Source organism: Euprymna scolopes, chromosome 2 (assembly GCF_053919585.1).
Source record: "Euprymna scolopes isolate OS-2025 chromosome 2, ASM5391958v1, whole genome shotgun sequence".
In the NCBI taxonomy this organism is placed as follows: domain Eukaryota; kingdom Metazoa; phylum Mollusca; class Cephalopoda; order Sepiida; family Sepiolidae; genus Euprymna; species Euprymna scolopes.
In genome coordinates, this window is record NC_136483.1 from 5,072,471 (window position 1) to 5,096,329 (window position 23,859).

At 33.6% G+C, this 23,859-nt stretch overlaps 1 protein-coding gene across 1 annotated transcript in view; it reads right to left on the minus strand.

The window, feature by feature from the left end:
- Positions 1–235: 235 nt before the first annotated feature.
- The window catches only part of LOC145288407 (U4/U6 small nuclear ribonucleoprotein Prp4-like), a 73,936-nt gene continuing 50,312 nt past the window's right edge, over positions 236–23,859 (minus strand). The window contains exons 10-16 of the mRNA XM_080136327.1: positions 21,908–22,031; positions 19,828–19,920; positions 17,671–17,793; positions 5,982–6,089; positions 4,216–4,334; positions 1,660–1,709; positions 236–496 (exon numbers count right to left, since the gene is read on the minus strand). Of these exons, the coding sequence (XP_079992453.1) occupies positions 338–496; positions 1,660–1,709; positions 4,216–4,334; positions 5,982–6,089; positions 17,671–17,793; positions 19,828–19,920; positions 21,908–22,031 (776 nt within the window). The 3' untranslated portion in view covers positions 236–337. The remainder of the gene's footprint in view (positions 497–1,659; positions 1,710–4,215; positions 4,335–5,981; positions 6,090–17,670; positions 17,794–19,827; positions 19,921–21,907; positions 22,032–23,859) is intronic.

Sequence of the window (23,859 nt, forward strand, 5' to 3'; positions counted from 1 at the left end):
GTTCTTTTCCTCCTTTGCGGTATGGGTTCAAGCCTGCCTTCCTACTACCACTTTTTTTTTTTTTGCTCAACATACACCTCCAAACACCTGGGCTGAAATGCTAGAATATATATATATAAAGTAATAAAATTAAACTGAAAAATAAATTTTCCATGGTAAGGCAATATATATCTCTAATTTAAAATAAACTCGGCCTGAAAATAAATCTTTCAGATTATAACGCAAAACTCACAAATTTTTCTGCATTTTTTATTATTTTTTTTTCTTAGATTCTGAAGTGTTGGAGGGAGGGGGGGAATTCTTAAAAAAAAAAAAAAAAACTGTTGCTCAAATCCAATCACAATCCTCCCATGCCTTCTGAAGCCCACAACTTAAAAGTGCGATCATATGATGATGATGCCAAATATTTCAAATTAGGTGAAATGTCCAAACCCATAATTTTTCCTTCATGTCCGGCTAAGGTTTTCATTGGAGACCAAGTCGGATGTGCCCAGATCTGGTGAAAGAAGAGAAAAGAAAATTGCAGATTTAAAAGCAACGGTTAATCATTAGCCATAACCATATTTAAGGAAAAAAAAAATAGGAATATTGCACTGATTTGTGACAGCTTAAAACATGATTGTAGACAAAATGATGTTTAAAACACAAGACTTGATTGAACAGTGAAAAGTCACTTGTTTAATGGCAGATGAAGCACAGGATACAATTAAGTATAGGATGTATCTGAAAAGTAATGGGACTATCTACTCATTGCACTTTCTCTAACAATGAAATCAGCAGATGCAAAACGCGCTTAGGTGAAAAGTCTTCATAGAAAAAATTTTTTAAAATCACAAGTTTGAATATCTTGAACTTTAATTATATTTTCGCATAATATTTTTTGTGTTTCGGTAAATTTTAAATAAATTATTTCAGTATTTAAAAATATTCAATTTTTTTTATTAAATTTCATTAAGTTTTAAATAAATGATTTTAATATTATAAAATATTCAACATTATTTTTAGAGTTTCAGTAAATCTTAAATAAATGATTTTAATATTAACAAATATTCATATTTCTGAGAAATTAGAAATCGAAGAGTATAACATAAAAATGCTCAAAATTGAGAATTTTCGAAATTTTCATTTAGAGACAGCAATTGCAATTGACCCAAAATTATATTTGGCGATGACAACTCACCTAAAATTATATGGTCAAAAACACAAGTGTGTGCATGTGGGTATTTGTATTAAACTTATACATGTGATCCCCACACCTCTGCGAAAAATTGAACAAGTAATTTTTTTAATACTTGGAAAATTTAGATGGTTAATGGATTTAAAATGTTATCATCAGCAAATGTCTTGTTGATGCAGATCATAAACAACACAGAACTGTTTGTTATAGTTGCATATTATTAGTAAGCGCTCAACTTGTAATACTACTAACATTGGATTTATCACTTGACATTTTCAAATAGTCACCTATCTAAGTACTGACCTAGCTGAATGTTGCTCAACTTTGATGATCTTACAGAAACAGATTGCCAACGTAATTATGGCTGCACACTTAATAGATAATCATCAGAAAATTTTAAAAATTGAATAACAAAATATGTGTGATGATATGTTGTCTGATAGAAGAGAAAATATTTTGGGAGGGGAAATAAAAACACTCACTTTTGCTGTATTGTCGTAAGACGACGTCACAAGATAATTGCCATGGTCGGCTGAAAAATTGAATTTGACAAAAAACAATTTAAAAAAATTAATTTAAAAAAAAAAACAATTAAAAAACCAAAAACAAATTTTTAAATTAATAGAAATTAAAAAAAATTTTTTTTAAATAATAAAAATTAAAAAATAACAATTTAAAAGCTATTTAAAAAAATGAATAAAAAACAATTTTTTAAAAATCAGGGGATGTACAGATACAAACAGAATCCATACTTAAAGTTCTGAGTTTTTTAGATGAGGATTGCTTATATTGTTTTGATCGGACTATTGTTCTCATCTTGAGTTTTATTGTGCAACGTTTCGGTCAGATTGTGCACACCAGTTATTGTTTGGAAAAGAAAGTTCAACAGTTTTTGCTTTATCTAGATACAAGATGCAAAATTGTTACTTGATTTTCACTGTAAAAACTTTTTCAGTAAAACATTATGTTTGACAAAACTCCACAGATAAAAATCTCAGGGTCTGTAAAGCCTATTCAGGATCACATCTTCTACTAAGAACACAAAGTGTTTGAACATTTCACTAAACAACAATAAAACATTGTTAGACAATTGTGACTGAAATTTGACAAATTAGCCATAGACTTTGGTTACGATTAGGGTTAGGGTTAGGATTAGGGTTAGGGTAAATTATATGTCAATTAAATGTAGACTATGGTTGGCTGGCAGAAATGATCATAAATTTTATTGCTGATTCCATGATTAGCATTTGGAGGTGAATGGGTATTTTTTAAAGAGTGACCTTATATTTGAGGTTTTGAAAGTCCTTTCTGCATTAGTGACATATTAATGCTTATGCAAAACAGATAAAAAATATATCTTGCCCTACTTTGGTATTGAGCACTCTTTTATGGATACATCATTACACGAAGTACAAGGGATGCGGGAAGCTATTCTACTATTTTACAAGAAGGAAGATAAACATGGCCGAATATTCACACCGTGAACGATATTGAAGCACAGCACACACAATCATTTGTTTCACTTAACAAGTGGGTGGCATATAAACTGTTATAAACCTGTATTGTTGTCAAATGCAGGTCATTGATTATTTATGTATTTTCTTTTTAGAAAAAAGTTTGCATTCTTCACATTCTTCATGCTAAAAACCAAAAAATATGTCTCGGTGTGTGACAACAGCCATGGAAACACGCATCCAATGGTAGCGTGTGCGTATTGCAAAAAATCACCAGCACTTGAACTCGAAACCCGACCGATTGGAAACGAAAAGGTGACATATGCAAATTCACAGTCAAATTTGAGTCGAATATAAAAAGGCATTATTTGTTTCATTGGCAAGAACATTTCTTTTTTTGAATCGTTTCAGTCGTTTGAACGTACAGTTAATTCACATGTCAGTGAGAAGAAAGAAAGATTTTCTACAAACATTGAAACAGGAAAAGAAAAAGGATTGCCTTTTTTTTTTTGCATGTGTTAAGAACATTGCAAGCCAAAGAAAAATTTTTTTTTTTTGCACAAACATTTAACGGTATTCAGCAGTTAAAAAGTAAATTTTAATTTCAACACTTCAGTGTGTATGTGTGTAAGTTTGAGGTTTAGAAGACTGACGATGCATTATAGCTTCATATTTTGGGAACTATCAGATGAAATATTTAACAGAATTTGATGAATGTATATTTACGTTGAATTGGCATCAGTTACAGCATCCGGGCTATAAAAATCTTGCCACAGTTAAGAAAATGACTTCCAAGAAATCTGACAAGAGATAAGTTTGAAAGTCAATTTCTAAAAGCTGTCCAACACATGCCAGCATGTAAAACAGATGATGATGATGATTCATGCACTATTGTTTAGAAGCTACATTAAAAAGTGAAAAGGGGACATGATCCTCAAAAGAGGCATGACAAAAATATGTTTGTGTTGAGTAAAGGTTTAGAAGGCTGTTAATACAATTGAGATTCATGAGCAGAAGGTATGGGTAAGATATAAAAAGATAATTTGGTGCTTCTATATTATACAAACGGAAAAAATATTGAATTTCAAGTAAAACAAATGGTACTTACGTAATTGTCATGTCACAAACAGTAATATATCCAAAAATTATAGAAGCCGATAGGGTAGAAAAATAATTATTAATGAAAAACTGTTTTCGATAAAGTTGAGGAATAAAATTTGTCCAATATTTTGAATTACGTTTATCACGTGACGTAAGCAACAGAACTTAATTATCTCTCCTGTCAACTTATGAATTTTTTTTAGTAAGTGTAATACAGATTTTACAAATTTCTTTTTTCATTAATAATTATTTTTCTACTTGATCGTTTTTAATAATTTTTGGATATGTTACTATTTGAGACCCAACAATTATGTACGTACCATTTGTTTCACTTGAAAGTTAATATTTTTTCATCATTATAATATAGAAGCACCAACAATATATTTTTTATTTTCTATTTCATCTGTGATCAATAGTCTGTTAATGTCAAATTTTTCACTTGATTAAAACAGTCGATAAATTCAGATTTCAAGATATACTTACATTGAAATTTGACATGTGACACAAGGTTTGTATGAGCAGGGATTGTGTAGACACATTTGCGTTGACGAATGTCCCAGATTCTGGCTGTATTGTCCTCACTCCCCGTTGCAATGTGATAACTGAAATGAAAATAAATTCATGCATTCTGTCATGAGAAATTTGACATTAAAAAGTGCAAATACATTTTTATGCCGATAAAATTTTGTGTAAAATGCTGAAAAAATAAAAACCAAAATTAATTTTTGTAAAAAGTGATTTTAAAAAAAAGTTGTTATATTTTGTTTGTGTCAAAATATTGAATTTCAAGGCAAACCAATGGTATCTACTTAATTGTCATGTAGCAGTAATAAAATCTCACGGGACCTGTAGAAATTCCACAGTTGACTCTTTCATATAGTACTTTCATATGTAATATATTGATATTGGCATTCTGTGGATGTTCAGCATAAATGGAGACTTTCTGATATTATTGTAGCTCTTTATTATAAAATCAATTTTCTATTAATTATTATATATTATGACTTGGGTGCATCAGCTTGAATCGAAACCGAAACCAAAACTTATGAAGGAAAAAAAATATATATATATATATAAATATATATATATGCAAACTTGAGTTCCTTCAGATGTAATCGAAACCAAAACTTATGAAGAATTCTTGCAAAACTTATTACAAGAAATGGAAGGTCATAACAATTAAATGATAGTCACTCGGAAGAAAAAAGACGTAAGCATGACACACAAAATAATACACACGCTATCGTATTAATATATAGATATCCAAAAATGACAGAAAATGATACGATAGAAAATTAATTATTAATGAAATTAGTTTTCGAAAACAATTAGCAAAAATTGAGTTTTACAAAAAAAGAATGATGACAAAAGGGAGATAAATATTTTCTGAAAACTGAAAATCTTTGACCAATTTATTTTTTCGTCCAATTTAGCAAAACTTAATTTTTGCTAATGACAAGTAAATACCATTGGTTTTACTTGAAATTCAGTATTTCGATATTATAACAAAGAATCAGACCATTGTAATAAAAATAAGATATGTACATGAAATAACATTGATGAAATTATTATCCACAGGTGTTCTACAACCTATTAGAAGTGCATGTGTGTGTAGCGTTACAGCAGTTGTAGTATTGTCAAATTTTGGTAAGGATGAGTTTTGAAAGATGAAATGTCTGGCAACAATTGATGCATGCAATTTGTTCCTTGTTTAAACAATTCTGAGCGATAAAAATGTTTCTGAAATCATAGGAGCATATGGATGCTGGATGTTCCTCTTAAAATGCATTTTTTTTACGTTTGATTGCATTTCTTTGAATTTTCCCTAAATACAATTCACTAATTGTCCTTGAATGCATTATTGGTTGGTTGTCTTTGTTTTACGGCATACTAATCCGTTTCAGGTTATTTAATGCCGAATTCAGTGATTTTGAAGAAAAAGTTTTTTAATAGAATATTTTTTTTTTTTTCAAGTTGGTTTCTATTTAACCAATAGTTGGGACACTAATCGGTACTACCACTCCGGGTCAGAATGGACCTGGGAGCAATAGCAATTAAAAGGTCGCTCCACACTCCCCAAAGCCCGTAAGCTGGAGCCTCACCATCAGATATAGTTTAAGGTCACATCCAGGACCTTGTATGCATTATATCTTTCTTTCTTTTTTTCAATTGGTTGAAAGAACTGCTATTTTGTTTACAATTACCTTAAGAATTTACCTGGTAATCAAAGAAAATCGATCAAAACTTACCCATCAACATTAAAATCAATATCTAGTACAGATTTCAAATGACCTTCCAAAAACATTATACACCGACCAGTGCGTAAATCCCACACACGTCCAAAAGCATCCAGTCCACTGAAACGAAAAAGAAAAAAAAAATGAAATTAACAAAGCATCACCTCATTAAATATAATTTTATATAAGCCATGTAGCTTAATGATCATTTGGAATGGAATAAAATTTTTAAAACTACATTTCATGCAGCAAAAAAAAATCCTAATAATTATTCAGATATTTTTAAATGAGAGTATTTTGAAAACAGAGTTTAAAATTAAACTATAAAAATCATAATTATCTTGGAAATTCCTCAGAATGAGAATTTTTGAGGGGCTGACCCTATTTATCAATCATTTACAAACCAGTGCAAGAGTCAGATTGCATTCATTTAAAAACAACAATTAAAAACTAAATTAAGACCAAATTTTTCAAAAATTTCAACTTCATTTTGTTTTATAATAAATATCCAGTGTACTTTAATTTTTCTTTCAGGATTTTAACCTAAATTTTTTTTCTGAAACATCATGATGGATTTTTTACAAAATTAAATTCTCTTTAATTTCATTTTAGTTTATGCTACTTCATTTTTTTTTTTTTTTACTGCAATAATTTGTTGATTAAAACTAAAAACAAATCAATATTTTACACAGATGAATTTAAATAAGTTGAATTCGTGTGTGTTTAGAGATTGTCAATTTTTTATATAAATTTTCATTAAAATTAAAGAATTTTATTTTTTTAACAATCAAGGGGAGACAACTTAGGTAATTTCGTAACATGATATTCATAAAATAATTGTATAAGCAATGATATAACAAGATATTCGTTAATCGTGGGGGTGACTACATTTAGCTTGGATGAAACATAGAAAATTCTGTGTAGCTATATATTTTTATAATTAGACCTACTCACATAATACTGAAAATCAACATGTACGAGTGATACAACCCCTGTATATATTTTTTTAATTTTCATCCTTTTTAAAATGTTTTCAGTGGATTATAATCACAATAATGGAAACTAATCTATCCGATTATCAAAAAATAAAAATGCATAATCGATATTTAAATATTTGTAGGTGTTCAGTTAAGAAATAAAAATAGAAAAAGACATGAAATATAATTAAAAATAAAAATCAAATTCATTCAAAATTTGTGTACAATTTGTCAGCTTTAGCAGAAAGTTGTTTATTTTATATTTAAATAAGTGAGACAAAAAATACTGGATACTTTTCCAAAGGTCATATTTTCCGTAAGTTTTAAATGATATTTATCTTTGTCTGTTTGTCGTAATTCTTGTAGTTTCACAATGGGTGTCAAATATCTTCTTAACAAAAGAAAAACTTGTTTAATCCTATGTCTAACCCAAGGTATGAGTAGCAAGCCTCCTCCTCCTAAAACCTTAACCCCAACAATAATGCAAAGTTTGAATGGCAGAACTTCCTACCAAACAAAATTCCTCAGTAAGCTACATATAAGCGTAAAAAAGAAGACCCTTTTCTTAAAGAAAAGTGCACATGATTAATCTCCCATAAAAAATAAATTGCTCAACTGTCCTAAAACGCTAGAATGGTCTCAAAATGGTGAATTATTTTATATTAAATTTATGTAAAACCAACCCTCACTCTAAATCCTAAAAGTGTTCGTTTTTTTTTCTATTAAGTCTTCAGAATGTTCATACATAATTTCCCTTAGCCCTATCATTAACACAAAATCAGAGTGGCAACCTCCTCCACCTTCTCATAATTGCATAAAGACGCTCTTAAAATCACATATAATCGCCTTTTAGAAAAAACAAAAAAACACCCAAGATTTATCCACCATAGAAAAAAAAAGATGGGTTAACTGCCCTAAAACATTGGAATGGTTCAAAATGGGAAATCATTTTACATTAAATTTTAAAATAATTTTTGTTGATCTTTCATAAAAGTTTTTTAAGGTGTTTAGACGTAATTGTCCATAAGATAAAATCACATATTTTGTAGAGGTGGCCAGATGGGGAGAGGGGGGGGGGGTAACAGAAGGTACTAATCTACAATAATACCAAATAAATATTGCAATATATTCATTTCTAAACAGTCCTAGATTTCAGTTATTTGTACATAAAATTCCTTACAATTCAACTTTGAGTTCTCTAACTTCTTTTATTTTAATGGATATATGACACTTTTAAGAAATTGTAGCATATCTATGGACATTTACTACAAATTATTTGAAAACCGTTAATTTTTGGAGATTTTCAGTAGCATATTCTGATTCCTTGCATTAAAATACATTTATATAGCAAATTTCATTGCTTAACCTTGTGTTTTAACAAAGATATAACAAGGCACAAAAATGGTCAAAACTTCCTTAATTTTAATCGGATTTAAAAAATTTAAACAGATTCTTTCTTAGCTTATCAAGTTCTTTCTATGTATGCCATTACTGAAATATGTTCAGCAATTTCAATTTTTTCATGCGCATTGCTACTTTGAAACTACATTCAAGAATGTCTGTATTGTAAGAAATTGGACTGTGGGTTTGAGCTAACACCCTTTTCCTTAACATGGATTTACACCCAATAAAGGTCGTAGGTTTCAACGACCGAAACGTTTTGCCAATAACACCCAAGATGAGTATAATTGTCCAAACAATCAAAACAATATAAACATTCATATTTCATCTCAAACATTCAGACCTCATCTCAAAAAATTCATACCTCATCTCAAACATTCATACCTCATCTCAAAAATTCATATCTCATCTCAAAAATTCAGAATTGCAGAATAACATTCAGGGATATTTTGTTTCTTCCTTTTTGTTACCATAAATTGTTATAATAATCACATGATGGTGGTGGTGGTGGTGGTGATGATGAAAGAATGTACAGGAATGTTTGGGTTAGTAGATGCAGAACAGTTGAGATAGCAGGGTCAGTTGACAGAGGAGAAGGTCATGGAAAATATGGGAGGAAATATGAATAAAGACAGCCAGAGATGGGTTAGTTTTGAAGTTAATTTCTAAAACCCTTTAATGCATATCAGAATATTAAACAGACGTCAAAACGCATATAATGATGAAATAAAAAAAATGACTAAAAATGCCTGCATTAATAATTGATTGAAGTAGCAAAGCCATTCTAATTATTTTATTCATTAATTTTTATATTTTGTTCCAAGATCTTGATCTAACATTATCCTGCTTTGAATGATTGTTTTATGCTTGTATTTTTAGAGTTCTTTACTGTGTTGGATTGTCAGATAAATGGGAGGAACCGGAAGTGAGTGCATTATGGTGGATTGTTATAAAAACATTGGGGGGGGTAGTTTTTTGCTTTTGTTTTTTAGTTAACTTTTACTTTATCCTATTGCATTTTTTTTATTTCAATTTTATTAATATAATTTTTTTTATTAATTCAAATCAAAATTTATTTCATATATTTTGATTTATAGATAGTCAACTTTAAAATATAAATGTTTATTTAAGTTAAGGATTTTTATTTCTAAATTGTTGAATTTCAAATCGGAAAATTGATATTTAAGAGAGATTTAACAATGCAGGGGAGATAACCTAGGCAACATTTTGTTAGTATTTAGTTTGTTCATGAATTAATTTGTTAGATCGAACTTTCACTTCCATGTTCAATATGAAATGTATTATATATATAGGCAAGAAGAGAGTGCTGTGAACGACCCTGTCCTCCCTCCATCCTACACTGTAAACACTGGCCACAGCGATTTCGTCACAGACTGTCAAGTAAAATGGAAACATCAACTGTGAAGATTGGGACTCATGACAGAACCTGATACTGAGACATGAGTGAGAAACAATGACTATATATATATATATATATATAACTACTTTATTTATTCACATAAATTTAATATACGAAAGTATAGATTTATGCGTAAACTTTAAGTATTTACTTCAAAAGTGCTCAATACGTAGGTAGAGCTAGTTAGTAATTTATAAAATATATATGGCGATTAAGCTACACTGAATATTCTGCGTTTCATCCAACGATAGGATTCGTCAGGCTTATGCGCATAAGCCTGACGAATCCTATAGTTGGATGAAACGCAGAATATTCAGTGTAGCTTAATCGCCATATATATTTTATAAATTACTATATATATATATATATATATATATATATGTGTGTGTGTGTGTGTGTGTATATATATATATATATATTTTCTTTTTTTTATTACCGTTTTATCTGCTTAGTTGCACATGTTTAAGTTACCAAATCATATCAACAATGAAGTAACTTCATCAGATTTTAATGAAATGGTTATTATGATTAGAAAAATAAGCACAAAAAGAAAAAAAAAATGAAACTAAGCTTGCTTTGAGAGGATGCATCTTAGTTATTGCAAACAATGCCCCCACCCTCCCTCCCAAACCGCATAGATCCTTAATGCGTCAAACTTCATATGACATGTATCCAACAACTAACCGCAGGAGTCTATAAGTTAACGCCACATCCTTAACTGCTCGTCTTTCTCCTCCTACTACGGTAATAAAAAAATATATATTTGCTCTGCAATAGTATTGAGAACTTTCCTCAGGTTTTAATAATTACCATTTTTGCTAAATATATATATATAAAGGAGGACAAACCGAGTTATGTGTTCATCAAGGTTTCCACTTTATTTCGAGACTTCCTCTGGATGAACCGATGATGAACACATAACTCAGTTTGTTCCTTTTTATTTCTCTATTTTTTCGAAATACTATTTCCATTATTCTTATATATATATATATATATATATATATATATATATATATATATATATCACTAGATGATTTGAAAATATATCCCTTCTCAGGTATATGGTATCATAAAATACCTAGACACCTACAAAGCATGTGGACCTGATCTCATCCCATCTGCGCTATTAAAAAATGATCTGCTGAGATTGCTCCAGTTCTCTCCAAACTTTACAACAAATGCCTTCATGAATCTTGCTTTCCTGACTGCTAGAAAACCATTTCTGTGGTACCAGTTTTCAAGAATTCTGGCGAAAGAACCGACCTATTAAATTATCGCCCCATTAGCCTTCTCCCGCTTTTCGCCAAAATATTTGAGTCCTTAATTAATCAAGCTCTAGTCCATCACTTTACAGCTGCTAAACACCTGATCGACAAACAATATGGATTTAGGCAAGCCCGTTCCACAGCAGATATCCTAACTGTAATCTCTGAACGTATATACTGTTCACTGGACAAAACAGGGGAGGGTAGAGCAGTAGCCTTCGATATATCTAAGGCTTTTGACAGGGTATAGCACGATGGTCTTCTAAGGAAAATTAGATCATATGGTATTACTGGAAGAATACATAATGTAATTAAATCCTTCTTCAGCAAGAGAAAAATCCAGGTTGTCCTCGATGGTCATACATCTAAACAATATGATATAAATGCAGGAGTATCTCGGGGGTCTATCCTTGGACCATTGATATTCCTGATATTCATAAATGACCTCCCCGATAAAATTGTTTCGGAGATGGGTATATTTGCTGATGACACCACTCTCTATAACAGGAGAAAACAAACGAACACATATCTAAGGAAATGGCAGAAACACTAGAGGATGACCTCCAATCTGTAGTGGAATGGGGACAAAAATAGATGGTCACATTCAATGCTGCTAAGACTAAGCTTGTTTTTTTTGTTTTTTTTTACACAGTGATCACCACTTATCAAGGCCCGGAAGCCACTCAGAGATAAGGGTTATTGCAAGTACATTACGTTAGTGTGGAGATTTGATGAAGTGTTTACTTAAGGGGGCGGTTCATTAGGAATTTGTTAACATTGGACTTGAAGACATCCAAGTTGTAGTCCGGTGGGAAGCAGGCAGACGGAACAGAGTTCCTCAGGCGTGCAGTTCTAAGAAAGAAGCTTTCTTCATGGAATCTGCGTTTTGATTTAGGCACAGATATAGAGTGGGGGAAATTTTTCACAGTGGATTCAGCTAGACGGGTGTTTTTCGTAAAAGATTGGCAAGGGGGGACCAGAGATTGGAGTTCAGACGAGCACTTGCTATGGAAATAACGATAAAACAAGTATAGGCTCGCAACGTCTCTTCTGTGGGAGAGAGGTTGCAGGGTAGAGAAAAGGGCATTCCCCACTAAGCCACGAAGTCTATTTTGTACTCTGTCAAGGCAGGATAGGCTGTTTTTAGCAGCTCCTGCCCAGATATAGCAACAGTATTCCATCCTTGGACGTACTTGGCTTTTATATAGATAGAGAATTGCATCAGTAGTGAGATATCTTCTGGAGCGGTAGAAGGATCCCACCATCTTTCCAGCGACCTTGGCAACAGACTTGATGTACGTGTTCCATTTCAGATCAGGAGTAAAGGTCAAACCCAGAAGCTTGTCAAAACACGGGGCCTCACCCAGACAAGAGCCATCCATCACAATTGATGCCAGATGGGGATCAGAGCGTTGATGATGTAAGGATAGGAGTTTGGTTTTGGATGCATTAAAGGTAACCAGCCACGTCTTCCCCCACTGAACCATGCTCTCAAGATCAGAGGAGAGAGAATCCGAGAGAACTTTGTCATTTACAGCCTTTGATGTGTTGCCGTAGATGGTCGTGTCATCAGCATAGATGTCAACGATTGATTTAAGTATGTGTTTAGGGAGGTTATTGATGTAGATCAGGAAGAGAGTTGGGCCCAGGATTGACCCCTGAGGGGCTCCAGCATTTATATTGTAGGCCTCTGATTTTTGTCCATCTACCACTACTCTTATGAGCCTATCGGAGAGAAATGATTTAATGATTGAGAAAACATTTCCAATTATACCGTAGCTGGAAATCTTGTGAAGTAGACCCTTATGCCATACCTTGTCGAAGGCCTTTGATATGTCAAGAGCAATTGCCCTAGAAAGGAAGCCTTTGTCAAGAGATTCACTAATCCTGTGGGATATAACCGTCAGCACATCTGCGGTAGATCTTGCAGAGTGGAAACCATATTGTGTGTCACTAAAAAGGTTATTCCTGCTGAGGTGGTTGACTATTTCCTATTTAATATGGATTCCAGCAACTTACTCATAGCACACAGGAGACTTATTGGTCTGTACTGAGAGGGAGATGACTTATCACCTGAATTCTTAAATACAGGGCAAACTGATGAGGTCTTCCAGGGAGTCGGAAAGCACTTCTCCTTAAGGCAGCGCTTAAATAGTTTCGTAAGTATGGGAGCAAGTTCTGGTTGAAGCTTTTTTAACACTATAATTGGGATGCCATCAGGGCCAGTTGCTTTACTGGAATCTAGGTTCTTGATTAGCTTGGCGACCTCATGCACGGATATTTGTATGTTACCTAGCTTGTTCTGTGTTATAGGAGGAAATATGGGGAGTTGATGGCCTTCGTCGCATAGGGTAGAATTAGCTGCAAAGTTCTTTGCAAATAGTTTGGCCTTGTCTGACGCTGACGAGATGACCTCTGGTCCATTGATAATGGTTGGGATAGAATGCACACTTCTGTTCAGGATCCTATTTGTTATTTGCCAAAACTGGTGGGAACCAAGCCGCTGATCAGCTACATTGGATTTAACAGACTGGGCATATAGCTCTCTTGCATTTTTTATTACTCTTTTACAGTGGTTGCTGGCATTCCTGAAAGCAGCTTTAATCTCAGTGCATCTATTACGTTGGTAGCTATGGAAAAAGTGATTTCTGTGCGCGATAGCAGCAGCACATTCTGGGGAGAACCATAGCTTGCTGTTAGGTTTTTGTTGGAATTTTTGAGATGGTATGAATTGGTCTATGCCTACAATTAACCATTCGGTCAGATCTGATACTATAGAGGACACTTCCTTTTTAAACATGGAGTGCAGAGGTAAATCAGATATGAATGTACGGAAGCTATCCCAGTCAGCCATAGAGTATCGGTATACAGTACGGTGGAGGGGTACGTCTGGGGGCTTCTTACATTTCATTTTTATCTTAACTGATACAACGGAGTGGTCGGAGGATCCTAGAGGAGAATGAACGGAACATGAACATAGCTCAGGGGAAGTTGAGAGAAAAAGGTCTAGGAGGCTTGCATATTGATTGGGTGTATCGGGCACACGGGTGGGTTTGCGAACAATCTGAGTGAGGTCATAAGCAATGGCAAAATCATGACAAAACCTCCCCTCATCATCTGTCTTATTTGAATGGGTCAGCCATTTCACGTTATGGACGTTGAAGTCACCACAGATGTGGATGTTAGCCGAGGCATGTGAAGACAGTATGTGGTCTATTTTCTCACATATGCTCTTAAAGATAGTAACTCCGCTGTTGTGGGGCCTATAGAGGGCAAATATAAATGCAGTGGTGTTAGCAAGTGCAACCCTGAAGCACATATAGGGTAAATTAGGATCTTCTCTAGAGATATCCCTGCCACACGGGAAGCCATCCTTAATGTAGGCACATATTCCATGCCCATGGTGATCTTGGGGGTCAGATTTAGCTGTTAAATTAGAGTATCCGTTAATTATGAACTCATCTAGGGAAGTGGTCGGCCCTATTCCAGTTTCACTCAGAAATAATATGTCCGGTTTCGTCTCCTGTAATTGGGTTTCAACCTCTGGAAGGTTGGAATGTAGACCACTGATGTTGGAGAAGGAGACATGGTAGTAGGGGTCTACGTTGGAAGATGGGGTTCTAGGTTTAATCGAGTTTTTATTCTGGAGATATTTCATGTTGAGGTTTTGGGATTTGTGGAATAGGTCGGCATACTTGGTTAGAGCAGTACAGAGAGGGAAAGTAAGAGAGAAAAAGACAGGAAAATTTTTTTTTTTTTTTTTTTTGTAGCACACGAAAAGGTAAAGCCGTAACAATTACCCACTAGTATGGCATCGAGAGGCCCCACCAGAGACTACTGCATGGTCCAGATCCACTCACCAAATGGCAATACAACAGTCCCAGTACTTTGCGCCTGCTGATAGGACAGCCTCCTTAGTGGTTAATCTAAGGTTCGGGTCCCTGACTATCAGGTGGATAACGTCAGCCCAGACAAAACGTTTACCTCCAGCACCCTTACTAGTGACATGGCCACAAGGACAGACAGAGACAGAAAAATTTCCGACATCTCAGACTACTGGTCACCAAGTACTACCGACCTTTAAGCAGCTTTTTCTTCATCCTTTGTCAGAAAAATCACTCATTGAATGAGGACTGAATGACAAAATAGGAGAAGCGAGAGTTACTGGAGCTGCCGATAACACATCCACTGTATTATCTACTCTCCATTTAAAAAAAAAAAAGGGGGGGGGGAATGGGTACAAGTGACTTATTTATATCTAAGTAGTAAGTCCGGTGCTAAGTTAACAATTCATGACACTTTTGATGATAATCTCCCCTCCCATATTAATGGGTGGAAGTTTGTCGTTATCTATCGAGTTTGAATCATTAGAGTTTCACCTTATGATTAATTAAAATCCAATAATTAACTATTATCAATTTATGAAGTCGGCTTAATATTAATTTACATTCGAGTTTAGCTAATTATTCAAGGTTTTACTTTAGGAGGTTCGTTTTCATGAGTAACTGTTTCTTTGCACTGTATTATATTTCAAATGTACTTGAATATAAGGCTAACTATTAGATGGTTTGATTGGCCAGCAAGGAAGCAAGCATTTTCAATACAGGCAAGCTTACAGTAATAGTATATATTAAGTATACGACTTAATAAAGTCCTAAGTTTATCTACTCTAATAGAGAATAATTTCCAGCATTTTTTTTTTTTTTTTAATCGTTAGTTGCCGGCATTTTGTTTGTTTTTATCGTTTACTTTGTAGCATGGGGGGGGGGGTGACGGATAAGACAGGATAATACAGACAAGAAGACAGGAGAATACAGACAAAATACATAAATAAAACACGAAAAACAAGTTTAAAAACAAGGTAACATAAAAAAACATTTAGGATTAGTTTTAAAAAAATACTTAACTCTTTTGCACTAGTGTTCCGTCCGCTGTCTTTTTGTCAACTGGTAGCTGGCATATCATGTCTTTCTAGAGCGAAAGAAGATTTCTATATCCGGATAACTTGGTCGAGTGCCTATCTATTTATAGAATAAAAGTAGTTACGTTCGGATGTGTGAAATATTTAATTTACATTTTTTTTTTTATTGTTAAAAAAGTTCTAACTTTTTTTTTTTTTTTTTATAAAGTCCTAAGTTTATCTACTCTAATAATTTCCGGCATTTTTTTTGTTTCCTTCAATAATTACAAGAAACCTTCTGTACAACCAATAGCAATGACCAAAAACACATTAGCCAAACGTACTCCTCGGCCTAACGTTTACAGGGAACATGAACTGGAATAGATACATTGAGAGCATTGCCAAGGCTGCTGCAAAGAAGGTGGGCTCTCTCTACCGTGCTAGAAAACTACTTACGCATGAAAGTATCTTGTACTTCTATAAGGCCACCATTCGCCCATGTATGAAGTACTGTTGTCACATTTGGGCTGGTGCATTTGTTACTTGTCTCTCACTCCTGGACAGGGTTCAAAAGAGAGTCACATCATCTAGGCTTCAGCCTCTGTCCATCTAGGCTGAACTGTCATCTAGGCTTCAGCCTCTGTCCATCAACGAAATGTTGCATCCATCTGCCTGTTCTACAAGTACTTTAATGGTGAATGCTCTGACGAAATAGAAGCACTTGTACCTCCTCGACATGAATACCTCCAACAAACTCGACAAGCAGCTAAATCCCACCCCTTCACAGTAGAGATCCCTCGGTGTAAGATATCCTTCTACTCCAATAGTTTCTTCCCCAGAACTGCTAGACTTTGAAACTCCCTTCCGGGATTCTGCTTTCCCAACTGTACTGATATGCAGAAGTTCAAATGTAATATGAACAGACATCTTTCTACTCTTCATAATGCCCCAGTAATTTATGTTCCCGATAGTAGCCCCCCCCTACTTTAAAGTGGCACTGTTCCTTGTTTAGAGATGAATATTGAATTAAAAAAAAAAATATATATATATATACAATATATATATATGTATATATATATATATATATATATATACAATATATATATTTTGAGGAGATTCTTACTCACATCTTTCAGCCTGGCTTGTAAATTGGAGATTTTCCATAATTTGTGAAATTCATTGAAGCTTTTTCTTTTCTATAACTTTTCTGATATCAGAAACTACTTCCTTGATTTTAGTTTTATCGAAAGATAATATCAGGCATGTGTGTGCAGTATGATTAGGTATGAAAGTGAGACCTGACCAGTGAGGGTTGTGAACATGTGTTGCATGGAGAGAAATGATATGATCGATGCGTAATGCGAGACTTGAAAACAAACTTAAATCTGGGTAGTACATCAAGATGTGTGTAAATCAGTAGACTTTGTTGGTTTGGTCACATAAGAGGAAAAAAGGAATATAAAAAAACAGCCAAATAGCAATGAAAAAAAAAGGAGTAAAAGTTGATAATCAGCTTTTTCTTATTTAAAAAAAAAAAGACAGAAAACTCACAGCCATGGGAATCTAACCAGTTGCGCCCACCACAACCACCAAAGTGTGCAAATCTTGTCTAGCCGACAAATACCGAAAGAAAAATTAAAACAAAATAAACATCAGACTAAAAAAGAAAACCAGCATTTTGGTTTTTACCTTTCCTCATCTTTGCTGGGAGACAAACATCTTTCGAGAAAACACTTACCCCGTTGCCGTTAACGCACCATCCTTTTGGAATGATATGCAGTAAACTGGTTTACTATGTCCTTCTTGGTGAAGGATTTCTTCTTGGACTTCTAAATCCCAAAGACGCCACGAGTTGTCAAAACTAAAGAAAAAGATATAAACACAAATATACATTTTTTTTTATCACGTTAAGATATTCATAAGATTTATTTAAATTTATATTTCTATGAATTTATTATATTGTTAACTAATAAATGGATTCATCATAAAATATGTCTTGTAAAAACTGATCATTAACAAGGATCTGTTTTCATTGCAACTTCTGGTTTTTAAATACAAACACAAATATATATTTTTTTAATCACACAAAATACATGCTAAAATATTCATCAGCTTTTAGGATTAAGTTATGCCTGAAAAATGATTCCATTTTAACTGTCTTAATTAACTCTAATTTGCAATTAACTCACTAAGTAGCCTATTTCTTAGTAAGTTTCTATCTATCACTCTCACCCTCTCTCACTGGATTTTGTTTGCCCCCACCCCCTAATACTCTTATTTTATTTATCATTCTCTCCTGAATTCTGTTCATTAACAGTTGAAGATAATAAAGAAAGTAAAAAATAGATTGGAATAGTTCATTGTAAATCAAAAGGGAATATCACTAATAGTAGTAATATTATTTAACTCGTTTTTTTTTTTTTTTTTACACAGTGATCACCACTTATCAAGGCCCGGAAGCCACTCCGGGATAAGGGTTATTGCAAGTACATTAAGTTAGTGAGGAGATTTGCTGAAGTGTTTACTTAAGGGGGCGGTTCATTAGGAATTTGTTAACATTGGACTTGAAGACATCCAAGTTGTAGTCCGGAGGGAAGCAGGCAGACAGAACAGAGTTCCACAGGTGTGCAGTTCTAAGAAAGAAACTTTGTTCATGGAATCCGCGTTTTGATTTAGGCACAGATATAGAGTGGGGGAAATTTTTCACAGTGGATTCAGCTAGACAGGTGTTTTTCGTGAAAGATTGGCGAGGGGGGACCAGAGACTGGAGTTCATACGAGCATCTGCCATGGAAATAACGATAAAACAAGGATAGGCTCGCAACGTCTCTTCTGTGGGAGAGAGGTTGCAGGGTAGAGAAAAGGGCATCCCCCACTAAGCCACGAAGTCTATTTTGTACTCTGTCAAGGCAGGATAGGCTGTAGAGAGAAATAGAAAGAGGGAGGAAGAGACTAATTTTGGATTTTATCTTTATATTTAACTGACTTTGCATATTCACTTTTTCTGAGATTCAAACAGAGCTCCATGGGTGACCAAACAGGTCATTTTTTTTCCTACCAAGATTTAAATGTTTGAATAAAATCAATACAAAATTGACATGAATTCTGATGAAAACATTTGGTAACATAGTTATTCGTTTCACTACCGAATTTCATCATTCACAACCTGTTAAAACAAACCTAGAATTCCAGATGCGACCAAATCTCACATTCCATTTACTATTTTACATCTGTTTGTGAAATATTGTCTTTATATTTATAAGTTAGTTATTTTATATGTCTATATACAGAGGAATCTCCTTTGTTCATGGAATCTGGGCATAGATTTAAACACAGATAGAGAGAAGGGGAAATCGTATATAGTGGTTGTAGCTAGTCAAGTGATTTTGTGAAAGTTTGGCAAGGGGGAACCATAGATTGGAGTTCAGTTACACACTTGCCATGAAAATAATGATAGATGATAAAGAAACAAAATAATTTAAAATGACTTACATCACAAGACACAAACATTTTTCTTTCAAATTCATTTCTTACTTCATCATATTTATCAATGTGACTTTGGTCGTCATCAGTTGTTTTTTTTTATTTGCTCTCAGATCGCTTCATTCTTACAGTTCTGAATTTTTGAAATGATGATTATTCATTTTATTTGGATTCTACATTGACCGAAAATGCAAATAACACTCAAGATGTGAACAGTAATTCAAAGAATCCAAACAACATTGTTCATTGATATGAACGTTTTCTGTTTTCCATGTTATAACATTTTAAAACTTTTGACATCTATTCAATTGCGATGCTTGCAAGGAAATATTTTACTTACAATCAATACCATCATCCAAGCAAGTGTCACTCACACCCTCATGCTAAAAATTAAAAAATCGATGCATATTTACCAACAAGTTCCAAGAAATCTTCCTGAAGGATGGTAAGCCAAACGGGAAACTCTGTAAGGTGCGTGACCCTCGATGTCAGCAACGGGTTCATCACTGGAGAAAAAACAAATATTTAGTTTTAAAGAAACTTTACAAATAAAAAAAAAAATCAATGACAAATTTTCAATGCATGACATCCTCCATTGCCATAAGTTCTAGTAAAATTCACAAAGGAAAAACAGATGCACACACATATTTAAGGCAATGGTAGAATCTTTAGAAAACAATCTCCAGTCCATACTGAAATGCGGCCCAATCCGAGAGCTCTTCCTTCAAACTCCTCGGCTTAACATTCACGGGCAATATAAACTGAAACAAATACACTGAAGACATTGTAAAGGCTGCTGCAAAGAAAGTGATTTCTCTCTCCTATGCTACAAAGTTATTCATACCTGAGAATATCCTGTACCTTTACAAATCCACCTTTGCCCATGCATGGAGTATTGTCGCCACATCTAAGCTGGTGAATCTACCACTAGTCTCTCTCTCTCCGACAAGGTCCAAAAAAGAGTCTCCAATCTAATATGTCCTGCACTGTCAACTAAGTTCCAACCTTTGTCCCATCGCCACAACGTTGCATTCTCGTGCTTGTTTTACAAGTATTTTAATGGAATGTGTTCTGATGAACTCATCACACTTGTACGCTCTCTATGTACATATCCCCAACAAATCCGTTTAGCAACAAAATTCCACCCCTTCACTGGACAGATTCCTAGATGCCCGAAAGTCTTCTACTCTTTTCCCTTGGACAGCTAGACTTTGAAATTCCCTTCCTGTTACCTGTTTCCCTGACTGTACTGATATACAGAAATTTAAATGTAATGTAAACCAACATCTTGCTCATCTTCTTACATAGTTCCCTGTAAACATGGTCCCAAACAGTAACCCTTTATGCGCAAGTGGCAATATGCCTTGTTTGGCGTGAACTAAAAGAAAGTTCATATTTGTCAACTCTGTAGGCATCAGCATATACCAGTTCACCTGTCAAAGATGTCAACATATTTCAGCCTGTTCATCATAGACGTTAACATATTTTAGTGGTAATTTACGAAATACATGTAAGATGTAATATTAAGAAAAATTCAGGTGTTTGCGGAAAAAAAATAATAAAAATTTGAGTGTGAATTAATTCTATCTTTTGGTTTTGGAGATGATAACTAACAGTACATTATATATATATATATATATATATATATATATATATATATATATATATATCATAATTTATTAATTTAAATTTTATGATGTGAACAGTTAAATTTCATATCTAAAATTTTTATTATATGCAAGACAAATAATACATTTCAATAAGTATATTTCCTTAACCCATGAGTTTTCGATGTTTACCCATCTCCTCAGAGGGGAAAATATTAGCAAATATTATAAATGGTTTATACCTAATTTACTATATGCAATAAACATAGAAAATCATAATTTAAAGTTTTTAAATCCTAGAGTAAGGGAAATTATATATTGTTTCAGTATGAAAAGGATATTGAACTTCATATCCAAATTGAATAGTAAATCCTGAAGTGAGAGTATTTGCTAGCAGGGATGTAAAAGGATCCAATACGTATCGTAAATCTTCCAAGTAGGCAGGATTCCTTGGTATCTCCTTTGGTTCGATGAGATATCCGGTAAATATTTTATTATATCAGTCTGGTGAAGATATTTTTTAAATAAACATACAATTTTATAGTTTTTTAATAATTATATAATTATTATTATTTAATTCATCAAATTAGTTTCTTTTTAGTTCAAGGGAGCTAACTCTTGAATGAGTAATTTTTCATGCCGTTTGTTAAAGTTTTGATATACGTGTCTCTCTCTCTCTCTCTCTCTCCAGAAATGCAATGAAAAATGAAGCCCTATACCAAGAGTTAACATCTTTCCAAGCAAACGTTTTGCAAGGATTCTAATGTTATATCTGAGGGTTTCACAATATCATGTTGGATATATCATGAGATTGTGTATGTGCAACGACAAACAGAGGGGTAAATAGGAAGAATATCCTAAACTGAAATGAAAATCTGTTTCTCACCTAATAAGGTTCCAAAGCTTTACGGAACCATCTTGTCCGCAGGACGCCATACAACAGGCTGTGTTCTCCATACTCAGTGTTGCTTGTGGATGAAACACTATAGCACCAACATGGCAATCATGACCTACGTGATTTGAAAAAAATAAATCAAATACAAAAGTTAGAATTTAAAGATGGCCATTTTTCAGAATTTTTTTTTTTCTTTTGCATTTTAGGATTTTGTTCTGATAACGTCATTCACTCATTAAAATGTTTAAGTTTTTTTGCTTATACTAAAATTGCCAAACATTTAAACTGATTGATTTTCTCAGCTTTATCTCTGAGGAAATCAATCAGTCGAAACATTAACATTGTCAATAGTAACCCAAACAACTTATAAATATATTTCATCATATATATTTTATGGACAATAATTTTTACATAGAAAATGATTATTGTGTAATATGGAGTGTGATCTGATGAACTCATTGCACTTGTGCCCCCTTAATGTACACTCTCGCTTAGCAACAAAATCACACCCCTTCACTGTTGAGATCCCTAAATGCCAGAAAGCTTTCTCCTCTAATAGATTCTTCCCTCGAATAACTAGACTTTGGAGTTCCCTTCCTGCTACCAGCTTCCCTGACTGTACTGATATGCAGAAGTTCAAATATAATGTAAACCAACATCTTGTTAATCTTTTTTAGGCATCGTCCCAATTAGTAACCCCTTATGTCCAAGTGGTGATATGCTTTGAACTTGAGTAAAACAAAAAAAAAAATAAGTAAATATTTTTGAACCTACATATATATATATATAAAATAGTAAATGTATGTGTGTGTCTGTGTGTAGATATTTAACCAATAAGCTCTTAAACTACTGATCACATTTTTTTTTTTTTTTTTTTTTTTTTTTTTTTTTTTTTACACAGTGATCACCACTTATCAAGGCCCGGAAGCCACCCAGGGATAAGGGCTAACACTGAAATTAACAAGAAATAGTAATCATACACCAAGGATGATTTATAACGAGTAAAATCTTTGTTTGGATGAATAACAAATAAAGACATATCGGCAAGTTGAAATGCAAATATTTCATTTCAAATTGCCGACATATATTTTTTTTTTTTACATACGCATCGCCACTTATCAAGGCCAAGAGGCCACTCGAGGATAATGGTTAAAGAGTGTACAGTAAAAATTGGACAATATAGTAATCATTAATAATGGAAATTCGGTAAATTTGTTAACTTATATGGAACGGTTAATCAAAAACTTGTTTACGTTAGACTTGAAGACAACCATATTGTAGTTAGCTGGGAAGCAGGAAAACGGAAGATAATTCAACAAGCGTGCAGTTCTAATAAAGAAGCTTTGTTCATGGAATCTACATTTAGGTTTAGGCATAGATAAAGAGTGGGGGAAATTAGTGATAGTGTTTTCTGCTAGACAGGTGTTTCTTGTAAAAGTCTGGCAAAGGGGGACCATAGATTGGAGCTCAGACGAGCACGTGCCATGAAAATAACGATAAAGCAGAGACAAACTCGCAACATCTCTTCTATGAGAAAGGGGTTGCAGGGAAGACAAAAGGACATCCCCTACAAGGCTACGAAGTTTATTTTGTACTCTATCAAGGCAGGATAAGTCCTTTCTAGCAGCTCCTGCTCAGATGTGACAACAGTACTCCATCTTTGGACGTACTTGGCTCTTATATAGATAGAGAATTGCATCAGCAGTGAGATATCTACTGGATCGATAGAAGGATCCGACCATTTTTCCAGCGGCCTTGGTAATGGATTTAATGTATGTGTTCCATTTAAGGTCAGGAGTAAAGGTCAAGCCCAAAAGCTTGTCAAAACATGAGGCCTCCCCAAGACGAGAGCCATCCATTTCAATTGAAGCCAGATGGGGATCAGAGCGTTGATGATGTAAAGATAAAAGCTTGGTTTTAGATGCATTAAAAGTAACAAGCCA